The sequence below is a fragment of the Schistocerca gregaria genome, chromosome 2, assembly GCF_023897955.1.
Source record: "Schistocerca gregaria isolate iqSchGreg1 chromosome 2, iqSchGreg1.2, whole genome shotgun sequence".
In the NCBI taxonomy this organism is placed as follows: Eukaryota; Metazoa; Arthropoda; class Insecta; order Orthoptera; family Acrididae; genus Schistocerca; species Schistocerca gregaria.
The window spans coordinates 921,900,299-921,918,403 of record NC_064921.1 but is presented as its reverse complement, the minus strand read 5'-3'; the positions used below and the strand labels follow the sequence as shown (position 1 = coordinate 921,918,403).

Here is an 18,105-nt window from a genome sequence, read left to right as displayed (position 1 = left end):
TGGGTAAAAAGATTCTTCAACCTTGCCCGTTTTACGTTTTCTTGTGGATGTGATAATCACGCCCAAAAAAGTGATGAAAACATAAGAGTTTATCGCATAAACTGCAACAAATGAATGCAACAGTTTCACAGTCGCACAGTTTTCCCTGTGCTCTGTCAAAACATATGTTTTTAACGTTTTCAGATTTTTCCGTGTGTAGACCGTCAAATCCTGCATATGTCCAAGCAAATCTGAAGATGTCCTGGAATTTTGGGGAACGAAGTTGATTATGTGTGAGTGCCTGAACTTTGATAATTGACACACGATCATGTAAACAGTGCTCCCGCTCCTGAGCTGACACTCTCCTTGATGTTGCCTATCTTGCGCATGGACTACTCAGTTTGTATATTTTGCTTATTTTTTTCATTGTTCCATACAGCTTCTTCCAGTTTTCTCGATTGATCTGTGTTCAGTTTTTGAAGGCCTATCCTCCACTGTGCCAACTTATAACTAAATCTGAAGAGGGTGTGATGGGGAGGTTCCCTTGTTAGATTGCACCTCCGTTACGACGCCATGTCGAAGGCCACGTACCGCGCCGCCACGTATAGGAACTTCGTGAAACTACAGGGCTGAAAGGGAAGATTCCTTGATGGCTCACAGCAAATTCCGCATTTTGTCAGCGAAAACTGCCGAAAAAAAGTGTTGCATTTTTTATTGGACTTTCCTTCCTCCTACTACCTTACATCACACCGTTTGTGTACCGCTAACTGATATGCGAAATATATACTCGAAAGCTTCTGAAAGAGTATAATTGCGCTCTCCAGCGTTACGGTTTCGTTCCCCTCGGGAACATAAGCTCATTATTCACAAAGAGGAAGCACCGGTGTCGCTTTTGGAACCCGAAGAGACTTAATGAACTCTCTAAAGACAGTCGAGGGGACGGACAAAGTGTGGTCGGAACTCGATATACTCCGTCAGTGGGCTACGGCCGCCATAGCTGACACGGGCAGGTAATGCGCTGTCGTGCGCACAAAGCCGGTTAACTGCCAGCCGGTGCGGGGTACCGCAGGCAGGCGCGCCTTTGATGTCGGGCGCGGGCCGCTGCTTAGCCGGGCGGGGGTCGGCGGCCACTTTGCGTTAGGTATTCCGGCGGAGCGCGGCCACAGGTGGTGAGCGCGCCGTGCTTGCGGCAGGCAGTGGGGCTGGCGCCTCGGCCTGCAGGCCGTCACGGTGCTGCTGTGCGCCGCCTTCTTCCTCGGGGCGCTGTACCGCTCGGCGTCCATGTACCACCCGCAGCGGCGCGCCATCCTGCTGCTCAAGAGCCAGCGCAAGAAGGCGCGCCACAAGAAGCCGCCCCCGCCGCCGCCGTCGCCGCAGCAGCGCCGCCTCCAGCAGCAGCAGCAGCCGCGGCCGCCCTTCTTCGACGTCACGCCGCTGCGCATCCGCGCGGTGCAGGTGCTCATGCTCTCGTCCGCCGTCAGCGCGCTCGGAGTCTACACACCCGTCTTCTACCTGGTAAGTCGGGACCGGAACAAGGCCCAGCTCATAGCAATCTACAAAAAGGGTCGAAAATCGGATGCACATAATTACCGGCCAATTTAAGTAAATCAGGGAACATATTTTGTCTTCAGAAAAATGACCTTTCTAGACCCTGAGAGATGTGAAAATTACCGAACTATCAGTAACCCATTAGAGCCCTGCGTTTCCATATGGCAACGTTTGTAACACTGCTTTCGTATGGCATCATATTCTGGAGTAAATCATCGTTGAGTAGAAAAGCATTAATTGCTCAAAAACGTGTAATCAGAATAATTGCTGGAGCCCACCCACGGTCATCCTCCAGACATCTATGTAAGGATCTAGGGATCCTCACAGTAACCTCACAGTATATATATTCACATATGAAATTTGTTGTTAATAATCCAACCCAGTTCAAAAGTAATAGCAGTGTGCATAGCTATAACACCAGGAGAAAGGATGATGTTCACTATGCAGGGTTAAACCTGACTTTGGCACAGAAAGGGGTAAATTATGCTGCCACAAAAGCCTTTGGTCACCTATCAAACAGCATCAAAAGCCTGGCAGGTAGCCAACCAACATTTAAAAATAAATACAAAAATTTCTAGATGACAACTCCTTCTACTCATTGGCTGAATGTTTAGATATAAATTAAGGAAAAACAACTTAAACATTAGTGTCATTCAATATTTTGTGTAATGTAATACCTTGTACAGACATCTTTTATTAACCTGACACGTTGCACATCATTACGAAGTGTCGTATTCATGATCTATGGAAGAAGTCTTAATCTAATCTAATCTAAACTGGATTCCGTTCCACAAGACTGTAAACATCACCACAATGCAACAGTTTTAACAATACATTTAAATTCTGCGGCATAAGCAGTGTTGGAAGTCGTCATTTGCTGAATTAAGAAGAAAAATGGAGTATAAGTTCGAGTAAGTATGTTTTACACAGTAAGTTGCGATATATAATTTGGTTTTTTAGTAAGGTTGTGCTTCAAATACTCAAATATATATTCTTTGGAGGTTACTGCTTGCTGTGAAATAAATGAAGTTCGCTTAGGCCGTTTGAACGTCGGTGTTGCCATATGGCAACACTAGGCGCTTGTACTCAGTAAAAGGACGAATTTTCTCTTTTTTGTTTTACAAGAGGTTTCTCGCTTGATGAGGCGCTGGACATTCTTTATATTGACGATATTGAAGGTGATGTGTTTCTTGAGCCCCCAGATCCGAATAGAGAAGAATGATGGATTATTGTACGTGCGGTGGCGTGACAACTCAGTTGTGACAATGGTGCACAAGAAGTTGGTAAAGTCAAGATATTCTCGCAACAAAAAAAGCGGAATAGAATGATTCCCAGACCAAAACTGGTAGCCAAATATAATACATACATGGGAGGTACTGATCAGATGGATCATCTACATCAAGGGCATGTTCCGACAGCCGCATATCAGATTCAATTAAGTATGATAAGACTGACCACCTCGTCCAGCACAGAGAAGGAAAGAAGAAGAAAAGGTGTTCACACAAGGACTGTAAATTTTCATGTAAAATACTTGAGTTCAAGGTTTGATTTTTGATTATTAATTGTACTGTATCAATTGTATGATGAAGACTGAATAATACATTTGCACGAAACTTGTCTATGTAATAAGAAATTTCAATAACGTACTTATTTTAGTTGAAGTTATAATCCATATAAATGTAGGTAGTGAAAGCGCCTAGCGTAGCCATATGGCAACATCAAATATCTCGCTAATGGGGGCAATGACTTTCGTCGAAACAACTCTGTTGTGTAATTTATGCCTTTTACAGACATAAATCTCAAATTTAAAAAAATTACCAAAAATTAATTCCGGCGCTAATGGGATAATAAGTCACAGCTGCAAAACACTAACACGAATTACTTACAGACGAATGGAAAAACTGGTAGAAGCCGACCTCGGGGAAGATCAGTTTGGATTCCGTAGAAATGTTGGAACACGTGAGACAATACTGACCTTAAGACTTATATTGGAAGAAAGACTGAGGAAAAGCAAACCTACATTTTTGGTATTTTTAGACTGAGAGAAAGCTTTTGACAATATTGACTGGAATACTCTCTTACAAATTCTGAAGGTGGCAGGGGTCAAAAAAAGGGAACGAAATGCTATTTACAATTTGTACAGAAAGCAGATGGCAGTTATAAGAGTCGAGTGACATGAAAGGGAAGCAGTGGTTGGGAAGGGAGTGAGACAGGGTTGTAGTCTCTCCCCGATGCTACTCAATCTGTATATTTAGCAAGCAGTAAAGAAAACAATAGAAAAATTCGAAATGGGAATTAAAATCCATGGAGAGGAAATATAAACTTTGAGGTTCGCCGGTGAAATTGCGATTCTGTCAGAGGCAGCAAAGGACTTGGAAGATCAGTTGAACGGAATGGACAGTGTCTTGAAAGGAGTGTACAAGATAACATCAACAAAAGCAAGACGAGGATAATGGAATGTAGTCGAATTAAGGCGGGTGATGCTGAGGGAATTAGATTAGGAAATGAGACACTTAAAGTAATAAATGAGTTTTGCTATTTGGGGAGCAAAATAACTGATGATGGTCGAAATAGAAAGGATATATATAAAGTGTACACTGGCAATGGCAAGGAAAGCGGTTCTGAAGAAGAGAAATTTGTTAACATCGAGTATGGATTTAGGTGACAGGAAGTCGTTCCTAAAAGTATTTTTATGGAGTCTAGCTATGTATGGAAGTGAAACATGGACGATCAGTAGTTTGGACGAGAAGAGAATATAAGATTTCGAAATGTAGAGCTACAGGATCATGCTGAAGATTAGATGTTTAGATCACGTAACTAATGAGGAGGTACTGAGTATAATTGGGGAGAAGAGAAATTTGTGGCACAACTTGAGTAAAAGAAGGGATCGATTAGTAGGACATATTCTGAGGCATCAAGGGATCACCAATGTAGTATTGGAGGGCAGCGTGGAGGCTAAAAATCGTAGAGGGAGACCAAGAGATGAATACACTAAGCAGATTCAGAAGGATGTAGACTGCATGCAGTAGGTACTAGGAGATGAAGGAGCTTGCACAGGATAGAGTAGCATGGAGAGCTGTATCAAACCAGTCTCAGGACTGAAGACAACAACAACAGACTCTGAGAAGCTGATGTGCAGAAACCAGCAGGGTTTTAGGAAACAGCGTTCATGCGAAACACAGCTGGCCCTCTTTGTGAATGATATACAACAGGCTCTAGATACAGGCTCCAAGGCTGATGCCACATTTCTCGACTTTCGAAAGGCGTTCGACTCAGTTCCGCACTGTCGCTTGCTACAAAAAGTTCGCGCTTACGGTCTATCCAGTGACATATGCGGTTGGATAGAAAGTTTTCTAACAGACATGGAGCAGTATGTCGTCCTGAACGGGGTAACTTCAACAGAAACGAAAGTAACTTCAGGTGTGTCCCAGGGCAGCGTAATAGGTCCTCTGCTTTTTACGATTCACATAGACGATCTGGTTGATGGTACTGCCAGCGGCCTTAGACTGTTTGCCGATGATGCTGTAGTCTACAGGAAAGTAGTATCACACGAAAGTTGTGATCAAATCGATGAGAATTTGCAGAAAATATGTGCGTGGTATAATGACTGGCAGTTATATCTCAATATTAGCAAGTGTAACCTACTGCGTTTAAGAAGGAGAAAATCCCCATTAATGTATGAGTACAAAATAAATGATTAGTCTTTGGAAGGGGTAACATCAGTCAACTATCTGGGTGTGACTATTAGAAATGATCTCAAATGGAGTGATGAGATTACACAAGTAACAGGTAAGGCGAACTCTAGATTGCGGTTTATTGGTACATCCTGAAGCGATGCAGTCCTTCAACAAAGTAAATAGCTTACAATACGATAGTTCGTCCAGTCTTGGAGTACTGTTCGTCTGTATGGGACCCTTACCAGTTGGGTCTGATTCAAGAGATTGAGAAGGTCCAAAGAAGAGCGGCAAGATTCGAGACTGGTACATTTAACCATCGTGAGAGCCTTACAAATCTCATAGAAAGTTTGAAGTGGCACACAATTGCAGATAGACGACGTGCTAAAGAGAAGGGGCTGGTCACTAAATTCCGAAATCCAATCTTCGCCGAGGACGTAGAGCATATATTGTTACCACCAGCTTTCAAATCGCGTAATGATCATCATTCAAAGATAAGGGAAATAAGAGCTCGTACTGAGCCGTTCAGACAGTCGTTTTTCCTTCGCCCGATCCGCGAGTGAAACGGAGGGGGGAAAACATGGCTTTGGCGCCAATTGTGCCCTCCGCCGTACACCGCTTTGTGGCTAGCGGAGTATATATGTAAATGTAGATGTAAGTGTACGGCGAACGTCTACAGCGTACGTCAGGTTGTTTTCGCTCGTGTGCCCGCCCGCTGGCCCGCGGACGGCTGCCCACGGGATATGATGGTCGGAGTGCCCAAACAGCTGACATGTGGCCAGGCTTGCAGCTCGGCCGTAATCTACAGATTGTACTAAAATGACCGAGCGACCGACCGACGGCAGGCTCACACGTGCACAGGACTCTTGTAACAGGACCTTATGGTCGATACACTGTATAACCTGTGACTGGCCGCGGGCGAGCTCTCGGGCATCGCTAAGCGCCCGTGCGCTGTGGGGCGGATTTGGAAAAACCTGATTACTGTGCGTTTATCTTCATTGCATATCAATTAAAGCTGGTGGAGAGATGGAGAAAGGAAAGGAAAGGGAAGGGATTACTGATGTGAGCTTCATCGGAACATGACGCGGAGTCAGCGGCGACGACGGAAAGTGAGTAACGGATCCTGATTCGAACCTGGGATCTCCTACTGAGCCGTCCGAGACCCATTGATATCGTAACTGTGCTGGCCATCTCGTCACCCCACACAGCCAACCCACACTCCCACCGAGCGCCACCGATCTGCAGCCCCTGTCCATTTCCTCCATGTTTGCTCCTCTGAGATTCCCGCAGGAGGTCGGACGTACTTGTGTCCAGAGCAGACACAACGCATTCATATAATTTACCTGCCTTACCAGATTCAAAAGTTTCAGGCAGACGGAACAGCTGTCATTTGCAGGGAGTAATTTTCCAAATAAGTCACCCACGTACGCCTTTCACACAATCTCAAAGCCTCAGCCAACAGTTCAGCAAGGTTTTCATGAAATTCGACACTGAAACTTCCTGGCACATTAAAACAGTGTGCCGGACCGAGACTCGAACTCGGGACCTTTGCCTTTCGCGGTCAAGGACTCTAGCAACTTTTTTTTTTTCTTTTTGTAATTTTGTTCGTTATTGTTCATTGTATTTGGTCGCAGCGGACGCCACATGATACCCATTGAAGTTCGTTGTTGATCCTTTGTTTCACTCAGTTTTTTAATTCAGAGGCCAGCCAGCTCGCTGACCGAACGTGCTGAGCTACCGTGTAGGCAAGCACCACTCACTACTCGTCCTCACGGCTTCATTTCTGCCAGTACCTTGTCTCCTCCCTTCGAAACTTCACAGAAGCTCTCCAGGTAGGAAGTTTCGTATCGGTGCTCCCTCAGCTGCAATGTGAAATCTCATTCTGGAAAAATTCGACACTGTTAAACTGCAGCACTCGATCTGCAGGGTGAACCTAAATGAAACCGACAAACTGGAGGAACGGATTCTTGACTAGAAATTATAAAAAGAAAATGCCGTACGACTGTGTGTCCGGAAGTGGGCGGTTGGCGTGTAACGACAACAAATCATTCTGGAACGCAATACAGACCTGCATCGCATCGGCGTCGCGAAAGATGATCAATGTGGTATCCACGAGATGCAGTGCACGCATTCACTCGTCGCATTATGGGCTTCCGTATTCTTTCGTACGTTCCAATGCAAAAATCATCGACAAAGCGCTTTTCGTAGAGGGAAACCCGCTGCTGGTACTCCTTGCGCTTCGTGCAGGTGGTCGGGATGGTAGCGGTTGTTGTACAGGATACACATAATCGTACATGTTGGCGGGTCACTTTACCTGGAGCTTGAGCTAGAGTTCGTCACGTAATCCTGTAGAACCCGGTCCCCCATGCCGTATGTACGGAGAGCCCATCACCTTCCTGCGCATTCGTCTGTCTGAAAGAAACCATGATCACACACAATCCCAAAAAGGACATGAATTGTTGGGAGACGTGGCCAGTATCTGTGAGGGCATTTATTTTAGTATAGCTGTGCTACATCTCGACCATTTCCGTCTGCTTGGTCGCACATAAACACCATCTCGGGTTGTTCCCGACATGATTACCAGACCACTCTGCTGCATGCTGTACACTGCGTCAATCACACAGCCTCCAGCACACAAATCACAAACGGCATGTAGTCACAGGACTTTCCTTCTTCAGCGCTATGTACTGTTCTATTCATAACTGTCATTACCGCATTCCAAGTACTTTTAACAGCCTATTACCTTCAGTGCTTACATCTTTATAACCAGTGTTTTTTACAAACGTAACGCAACGAATGCTCATCTTGAGGCACTTGAAATCAATCCATCTTGTTGAGGGTCTGGCAAAAAAGACCTTGCGTATTTGGAGAGACTGCTGAGTGAGCTGTAGCGCGGATACTGATGTCGAGCGAGTATCAATCGGTAGCGGTACACCTGCGATTTTCGATACGTGCAGTGCCCAGACCAGTTTTTGTGAACGAACATACTCTACGTACTGGGGGTTCTGTTATTACTAGTCAGCGAACATTTCACATTTGGTTCCGACTTCATCGACATGATTCTGTACCTGACGAACAATCCATTCAAGATGTGATATGAGATTTTAGATAATCAGGTTCTGCACAGGAAACAAAATTTACTGGCCCACTTCGGACAGTATGACGTATGAGAGCGTTCGTTCAGCAAGTTTCAAAGCTTCAGCACTTAGAGATGCATCTACCCTGGGACTGTCTGATAGGAATGTAAGAAGAATCCCGCACAGATATCTTCACATGCACCCCTAGAAATTTTGAGAGAGATGTCTCTTCGTGAGGAGGCATCACCTTGCCACGAGAGTCATCGGATTTATCCCCTTGTAATGTTTGAGGACACTTTAAGGCTCAAATGTACAAACATCGATGGACGGGAAAGGCTTCGTCATTGTGTCGACGACGGAAAATATAAATTTAAAACCCAGCTAGTGTAAAATGGCATAGTATTTGTTGTTCACAGCTAAATTAATTTCGTCTGTATTTTTGATGTTATGCAATAACGTCTTGAAAAAGGGAGATATTATTGACGAACACTGTTCTCATACTGTACTTTGCTGGGTTAGCATGTGTGATCCTTAACTTCATAGGAATAGTCACTGAGATTGCAGGACTAGACGTATTGTATTGTATGGAACTGGGAGCCTATAAACGACGGAGAGGCTTCGTCCCCGGTTCACAACCCCACAACAGGCCACAGCAGTCCACTCACCCCACTAGCGCCCCATACCGAACCCAGGGTTATTGTGCGTTTCGGCTCACAGTGCCCCCTCCCCAGCAGACGAGTGCAAGCCCAGTGTTTGCGTGGCGGAATAATTTTGGTGTACGCGTACGTGGAGAAACTGTTTGAGCAGCATTCGCCGACATAGTCAAACTGAGGCGGAATAAGGAGAACCAGCCCGCATTCACTGTGGCAGATGAAAAACCGCCTTAAAAACCACCCACAGACTGGCCGGCACACCAGAGCTCGACACTAATCTAACGGGAGGATTCGTGCCGGGGACCGGCACGCCTTCCCGCCCGGAAAGCACTGCGTTAGATCGAACGGCTAACCGGGCGGGCTCGGATTAGACTATTCCTCTTTAAATTTGCAGATGGATGTAACTGGAAAATCGTCATGAGATGTACCCTAAATGCAATATCATAAGACTTGTAAGCACAGCCAACACAGTACAAATACTTTGAATGCAAGTTATTCTTTAATTACACATAATTACACGCAGTTGAAAGTCCTCCAGTAATAGTTTTTACAGATTATATAATTTTACGATAGCACAAACTCATTCTAAAGTAACTAATTGGCCTTGATTCCCTAAAACTCTATTAGCTACTAACCAGACCTTATTATACAGCATTATGCGAACCTAAAGTTTAGTTCATCTTTACTAGCTGCTAATGTGACTAATTCCAAACCACAGGTTGAGAAAACAGAACCGCACACGGGATTAGAGAGTGCAACGTACGGAAATCACGCGTGATGCCGTGAATATGACACACACGAAAATTTCGAAGTGCAGTACGCAACGATCCGCTCGAAAACAAAATTCTAAGGCCTCTGAGACACTGAGACTTTTCCAGGTCCTGAGACCGAAACTCTCTTGCCAACGGCACGATGTGCTGCTCCAAGTGTGAAAACATCTGAATTGATGTCAAGTGACCAGGATGGACGTTAGATGACGCGTCAGCATGTTACTTTTGTAACAAGACACCGTTTCTGATGATGACACATAGAAGTCGAAACCGATAAACCGTTGCTATTGAGTTCGACACAATGCGATCAACAGAACTGCGACAGAAGTGTAAGATTAGGGCTTAATCTCCTCTCGACGAGGAAGTCAGAGGTGGAGCACAAGCTCGGATTGAGCAAAAATATCGACTGTGTCCTTTCAAGGAAATCATGTCGGCATTCGCCTTAAACCACTTACGGAAATTATTGAAACCCATAATCTGGATAGCCAAACTTCAAGTTCAGTTGGTCATACCAATGTAGATGTACTGAAGTGAATCTCTTTCATGCATTCCATCTTCCGTAGATGTAAGGCCCGCACCATTGAAGTCGACCCTCAGTGGAGGCTGGAAGGAACGTACCCGAACCATTTGCAACTTGAAGCATTTCAGTTGTGGACACGATAGGACAGTTGAAACACTAGTGATCACTGTAGGCTGGTGTATGGTTTCGGGTACCAGCACACAGCACTCAGAAACATCAACGGCTAGTTACTAGTCTGGTTGTATATATATTATCAGTAAGAACCACTGAAGATTAGATAAAGGAAATTCACTTCTCTTTATTCACAAGATTTATTTCCGTTAATTCATTCAGATCCAATTTATTTTGGAGTCGCCAAACTCCAACATCAGGTTCTTTACATCTACTACATCTTCTCTCCCTGTTCCACTCCCAAAAAAGAACGAGGGAAAAATGACTGCCTATATGCCTCTGTACGAACCCTAATCTTTCTTTTCTTATATTAGTGGTCTTACCACGAAATATAAGTTGGCGGCAGTAAAATTGTACTGCAGTCAGCCTCAAATGCTGGTTCTCTAAATTTCCTCAGAAGCGCCTCACGAAAAGAACGCCGCCTTTCCTCTAGAGACTCCCACCCGAGTTCCAGAAGCATTTCCGTAACACTCGCGTGATGATCAAACCTACCAGTAACAAATCTAGCAGACCGCCTCTTAATTGCTTCTATGTCCTCCCTCAATCCCACCTGATACGGCTACCGAACGCTCGAGCAGTACTCAAGAATACGTCGTATTAGTGTTTTATAAGCGGTCTCCTTTACAGATGAACCACTTCTTCACAAAATTCTACCAATGAACCGAAGATGACTATCCGCCTTCCCCACAACTGCCATTACATGCTTGTCCCACTTCATATCGCTCTGCAATGTTACGTCCAAACATTTAATCGACGTGACTGTGTCAAGCGCTACAATACTAAGCGAGTATTCAAACATTATGTGATTATTTTTCCTAGTCATCTGCATTAATTTACATTTATCTATATTTAGAGTTAGCTGCCATTCTTTACACCATCCAAGTCATCTTGTATCCTCCTACAGTCACTCAACGACGACACCTTCTCGTACACCACAGCATCATCAGCAAACATCCAAAAGATCATTTATGTAGATGGAAAACAGCAGTGGACCTACCACACTTCCCTGGGGCACTCCCAGATGATACCCTCACCTCCGGTGAACACTCACTATCGTGGACAACGTACTGCGTTCTATTACGTAAGACGTCTTCGAGCCACTCACATATTTGGGAAGCAATCCGACCCGTATGCTCTCACCTTAGTTAGGAGTCTGCAGCGGGGCACTGAGTCAAACGCATTCCGGAAGTCAAGGAATATGACATCCGTCTGATACCCTTCATCCATGGTTCGCAAGATATCATGTGAAAAGAGGGTGAGTTGCGTTTCGCAGGAGCGATGCTTTCTAAAGCCGTGCTGATGCATGGACAGCAACTTCTCTGTCTCAAGGAAATTCATCGTATTCGAACTGAGAACTTTAGCAGTTGACATGAAAATCACTGATCAGCCATGTGTTGACCAAGTAGCAAATACGAATGCAGCAGACGGAAAACTAGTCACCCCATAGAGACGTCACATTAACATAGAGTAAGACAGTATCTATCCCTGGAAATTGCCTCGATTCGGCGAGCTGAAGTTTATTCAGGTGTGGCCCACCAAGTGAAGCCTCACACTGAGGACTACATTCTGTATAAGTGCCAAATTGCGGCGATGTGGGTTGTTACGTTTCATCCTCTTATTCAAATAACCGCAGGCAGTCTCCACAGGATCGTGTGCTGTATTTAGGCTTTCGAGGTGCGAATGGCTCCGTGAGTGGTCGTGGAATCAGGAACGTATACTTACGTGGCTATGAGGACGGCTGTTATGCTCTTGGAAGACGGTAGAGTCCACAGCATACTCATCATGAAGACGTAGGGGAAACGGTAACTCTTGTATGAATGCACAGTCTCGCGGGGATAACATTGAATAAAATGTTCACGGGTTTCCAGCTGCGTCAATTGCTTAAAACTACACGAGATGTCGGCCAAGCACTCATCGGCCATGGCCAAGTGGCATGATTGCCGGTGGGCTGTTAGTGCGCCCTTATGTACGCTAGCTGCCGGCTGTGACGTCACTGGTGCCCGTGACATTGCCATATATGGGCATGTTTTGAGTCGGCGTTCGATGTGCCCTCTTCAACAGCGCGATCGCTGGATCCCACGCAGCGCTGAACTGCAAGCCACCGTCTCTATTCAGGGTGTATTTTTTGAGGATATTGCCATAGATACTGCGCCATTGAAACCCAAGTGTTTCTTTCGATACGTTGACGACACGTTCGTCATTTGGCCACACGGACGCGAGAAACTCGACGAGTTTTGGAACACCTCAACGGCATCAATGTAATATCCAGTTCACCACGGAGGTGGAAAAAGATAATGCATTGCACTTCCTCGACGTCCTTGTCCACCGTAAACGAAATGGGTGCCTCGGCCACAGCGCCTACAGAAATCCCAACCACACAGACCTGTACCTGCACTTCACCAGCCACCATCATCCGGCACAGAAGCGCACAGTGTTCCAAACATTGGTGCATCGTGCAAGAGTAATATCAGACGATGATAACCTCCCCATGAACTGAGCCACCTACGCAAGGTTTTTAGGAATAACGGCTACAGCGCCCGTCAAGTGAGAGAAGTGATTTCTGGGAGATATCAGAATAAGACCACCGACGAAGAGGAGGAAAAGAAACTGGCTTTGCTGCCATTCTGTGGCTCTGTGTCGGGCAAGATAAGCCACCTGTTGAAACGACACAAGATAAAATCAATCCTCAGTCCTCCAACAAAAATCCGTCAATTACTGAGACCAGTTAAAGACGCAGTAGGTCTCAGAACACCTGGAGTATACGAAATACCTTTTGAGTGTGGCCAGAAGTATATCGGACAAACAGTGCGCACTGGGGAACAACGCAGGAAATAACATAAGAGGTATTATAGCCTATGCTATCCAGAGATATCTGCGTTAGCTGAGCAGGCGTTAGGAAACGGTCACCACATAAAAATGACGATACCTCTGTCGTGGCTCGCACTAACGGCTTCTGGGACAGTTTAATAAAGGAAGCTATTGAAATAAAAATTACCGCAAACACCCTGAATAGTGACGGTGGCTTGCAGTTCAGCGCTGCGTGGGATCCAGTGACCGCGCGGTTCAAGGAAGAGGAGATTAGTGTTCAACGTCCCGTCGACTACGAGGTCATTAGAGACGGAGCACAAGCTCCGATTAGGGGAGGAGTGAGAAGGACAGCGGCCGTGCCCTTTCGAAGGAACCATTCCGGCATTTATCTTAGGGAAATCGCGGGAAACCTAAACGAGGTTGCCTGGACGCGGGTTTGAACAGTCGTCCTCCTGAATGCGAGTCCACTGTGCTAACCATTGCGCCAGTACGCTCTGTCGGGAACAACCACAGCTTGCCGGCTGCTCTGATTCGCTAGTTACAAGCATCATGATGATAACGCTTTAATATTTAGGCCTTGCAGCCAGTGAACCGCATGAGCAAAATGCAGGCAAGTTTATTGGCGATTTTCCGTGTGATGCCAGAATCTCCACTAATGGCACACTATTATCGCCATATCATAATGCGGTTAATTAGAAATTACAAGCCTTTCAGGCTATCAGTGTCAGTCCTTTATGAAATAATTAATTTTGAATTTAATTTGGTTATCGATTTTGTATATGCCCCCAACACGTACGAGATGCCAAATAGACATTACTGATGCTCCGGTGCCCAAAATTGCAATTAGTTCAGAAAGTACTCTTTTCACTAATATGGAATTTACCGTTGTAGAGAAACTCTTTGTGCTAAGTCTGAATGACGCTTTGCGTATGAATACTCCAGAGAAATGCTGGAAAAGTGGTTCTGGGTGTTAGAAGAAGTGATTTTCTTGCAACCAAACTAAGCAGCGTGCCCAATTCTATCTCGCTATGCACTTTTTAGTTGGCTGTAAAAATTCAACCACTCTCGCCTTAAGATGTGGAAAATGAATAAGCGGAATTGTACAACCAAACATGGGAATGAGTTTTCGTTTGCTCTCGTTTGCCCTCTCCACTGCCTGTCGTTATATGAGTTTTAAACAGTCGCCACAGTAACAGTTCTGTCTCACTGGTCCTTCTCTTGAGGTCAAGGCGTGGTTGCAGTGGATGGTACAGCAAGTGTCCAGACACATGGTCCTACCATTTAAATACCATGCTAGTACCGTTTAAGTAAGCGCTAAGGCACCACACGGTCGATAATAGAGTGCCGTTTGTCAGAGAAGCAATCACCGATATTATTTCTGGATACCTGCAATTACGACGACAATTCCTAATTACGATCGCATTCAGACCGCTGACGCCTACATGCGCTTCTCCTCCTCCCCTCCCCGCACTAAGACAATCTGGAATCTGCCATTTTATGCGGCCACATCCCTTCAGTGGGCAGTATCTCTCGCTCATCGTCAGTTCCAATTTTTACTTCTTAAATTTGTTTGTCTCCTCCGATTATTTATGTTGTTTTACTTGATTGACCGAACGTAGTCTCCCTGACAAGTAATATCCGAGAATTTTTGTCACCAATTTCCGTGCCTATTTAAAACGTCAAGCATTTGAGTTTCATCATTAATGTATTTTTGTTGATTCATCAGACTAAACCTCCTGAACTGGGCCTGTAGTCGGCTCTTATTCAAATATATTTGTGTTATCCTGCCCCATTCTCAATCTGTAATCGCCCCTAGTGTATTGCCGTCGAGGTCGAAACAAGACTGCAGTAGAATTCGATGCGTTAAGCACGGTCGGGGCAGGGACTGTGGCAGTGGGCGGTCGTTTGAAAGCCACACAGCCGGGAATGCACTCTCACCTCTTCATATCTCCTTTTGTCAATAGCACTACTCTGTCATGTGTTTCTCTCTTCCACAACTTTCAAAAGTTTATTTGCAACATGTACTAAAAAATACGTCCCTAGAAGGGAACCTTATTAGTCCTTGTGCCCTGATGAGGAACTCACTCGTACTTAAGCAATCATTATAGCCCCCGACAACACTTAAACTGACTAGTCCATCATCTATCGGTTATGTAAGGCCTCTCGGCACCAGTTCTGGTGTCCACATTAGTGAAGAAGACACGCTTACAGTGGTGGCAAGGAGTAACAGGTTTTCACACAGTCTGCGACATCAGAATTGTCATTTACTAATTGCAGTGCCAATCTATACACATTCTATACAATTTCGCTTACATGGCTGTGTGGGTTCTCTTAAAGTCAAGCGTCGATCTTTCCAGATCTGCCAGGAAGTATCATATCAGCGCACACTCCGCTGCAGAGTGAAAATCTCATGCAGAAAACATCCCCCAGGCTGTGGCTAAGTAGCTTCTGTAAAGTTTGGAAGGTAGGAGATGAGGTACTGGCAGAAGTAAAGCTGTGAGGACGGCGCGTGAGTCGCGCTTGGGTAGCTCAGAGGGTAGAGCACTTTCTCGCGAAAGGCAAACGTTCCGAGTTCAAGTCTCGGTCCAGCACACAGTTTGAATCTGCCAGGAAGTTTCAAGTGTCGATCTAATTGCTCCAGAATGGATAGTACGATTCAGTCATGAATCTTCACTATTGTTTCAAAGCATTCACTTAACTGTTTGCTCTGTTGTTACAACATGATTTTTTTTTGTGTTCTTCACTCCGATTACCTGTCTGATGGAGCCACCCACGCTATACTGAGCAAATAGTTCCACCTCCCTATAACTACTGCCACTTAACACCCATTGGAACTTCCTTACTATACTCAGATCTTGCTCTCCTTCTACAGTTTTTATCCAATACTTCTTTCATTTACTAACACACGATTTTTTGACTCTCTACGGTTTGTTCTGTCACGTGCACCTTTCTTTAAGTGAATACAATTTTTTTTTTATTTCCCCTGCTCGCTTAAGCCCGTTTTCACTAGGAATTCGCTCAACTCATCTATCATCAGTATTCTTCTATAAACCCCATTTCAAAAGATCTCAACTGTTTATCGCCCAGGCTTCACTTACATACAACGGTACACTTCACACAAATACCTTTACAAAGATGTCCTAACACTTTAGTTTATATTCAGTATTAACTTATTTCTCATTCTTGGGAACGCTTTTCTTGTTTTTGCAGGCTACATTTTATATCCTCTGCACCGCACCCATTGTCAATTACTTTGCTTTCTAATACCAAAACTAATTTGTTACTTTCAGTGCCTCAATTCATAATCTAATTCCCTTAGCATGACCTGATTCAATTCGACTATATCCTATTACCCGTTTTTTTTTTTTTTTGGAACATTTGTCGATGTTCATCCTACATCATTTCCTCAGGACATTACACACTTGGCTCAACTGCTCTTCCAAGTTTGGCTTTTAATGCTCGTGTACGTTTTCAGGCACTACAAGGGTACCAAGAAGGCCTCGACGACAGCGCGCTGGTGCTTCTGCAGACGTTCCTGGGCTTCGCCACGGCCCTGGGCTGCGTGGGCTTCGGGCTGATGGTGGTGCGAGCCAGCGACCAGTGCCTCGTCTCCAGGCAGTACCTCTGCCAGGCCGCCATGGCGGGCATCGGTAAGCCAACATCACTACTCCTTCAGGTAACACTTCTATGGGTTAGGACGGCAGACGTGAACAGGGTAAAAGATTGACAGGAATGTATCACTTTCTTTCTTAGTCGTAAGTCTTCTCTCTGGTATTATATGGCCCGCCACGAATTCCTCTCCTGTGCCTAACCCTTCGTCTCACAGTAGCACACACGTCTGAAAGGTAACCCTTATGGTACTATCTAAATGATTGAGAAAGTGGACAAAATTTAATGTATTAACAGCATTTATTTTCCCGAAGCAGACACAAATTATGCTAAACAAGTTAATGATTGAATACCGTAAACCACTAACAGGTGATTTAAGACTACACTGGACAACGATCCTGAGTGGCAGAGACAGTTTCACTAGTGGAGTGAGTCAAGTAATCTGGCCCTAACAATGTGTATAACGCAATCTGAATTTATCTGGCGCTGAGCAGACTTTGATTGATCAAATCTACTGAAGTTTCTCTACATAGGTGCAGCTGAGAGCAAGTGGAGATTGACATCTGCACGCCCTCACAATGCCGGAGCTGCAGCGCGTTACCCTGTTTGCTTCGTGCAGCGATGTAACTTGCAGCTGACGAGATACGTGCGGCGGAGATGTAACGTGGAGGCGGCACCTGTGAATCGATCGTGGCCACGAAATAAATGCAAAAATCTCATGGTCTAGCGACCAGGCAGACAGATAGGAACTTACTCTTTTCCAGAGCCCTGAAATCATGGTAGATTTCAGTGTGTGACACATTCGTTCGCTGGTCATACCAAGGACCAATTTGTCTCACTTATACTACAGAGCCCACGAGGACACCAAACGTCAAGACTGGTAAACCAAAAGCGAAAAAGTGTGGCGTCGGCAAACGAGTAGTCTAAGACATTTAAAGTCACACTGTTGGTACAGCAAGAACTTCACCACAGTCTCCTCAGTCTAAACTAATCGCAAGTGAAGTCAGTCTCAGGACAGGTTCCAAGTACCAACCACACATGCCGGAGCTTCGACCATAAGTGGTTACCAGACCAAAGTCGTACAACTGAGTGCTTCGCCCCATTCCAGAAAAATAATTCCGTTTTCGTGCAAAGTGCACGAACAACACCGCCTTCACCCTGTCTTGAGCCAATCACAAGGCTTTAGAGGCGCTAAATATCCCTCCCACACGACAGCACAAACTCATGTACCAGGGCAAGAGTTAAGAAACCTGCATCTCTGAACAAAATAGGAAACCGCCAATTACACCCATTTTT

At 45.1% G+C, this 18,105-nt stretch overlaps 1 protein-coding gene across 1 annotated transcript in view; it reads left to right on the top strand.

The window, feature by feature from the left end:
• LOC126336050 (monocarboxylate transporter 12-like) overlaps positions 1-18,105 on the top strand; it is a gene marked incomplete at its 5' end in the record, with an annotated part of 267,456 nt that overhangs the window by 228,164 nt on the left and 21,187 nt on the right. The window contains 2 exons of the mRNA XM_049999529.1: positions 1,173-1,494; positions 16,676-16,850. Of these exons, the coding sequence (XP_049855486.1) occupies positions 1,173-1,494; positions 16,676-16,850 (497 nt within the window). The remainder of the gene's footprint in view (positions 1-1,172; positions 1,495-16,675; positions 16,851-18,105) is intronic.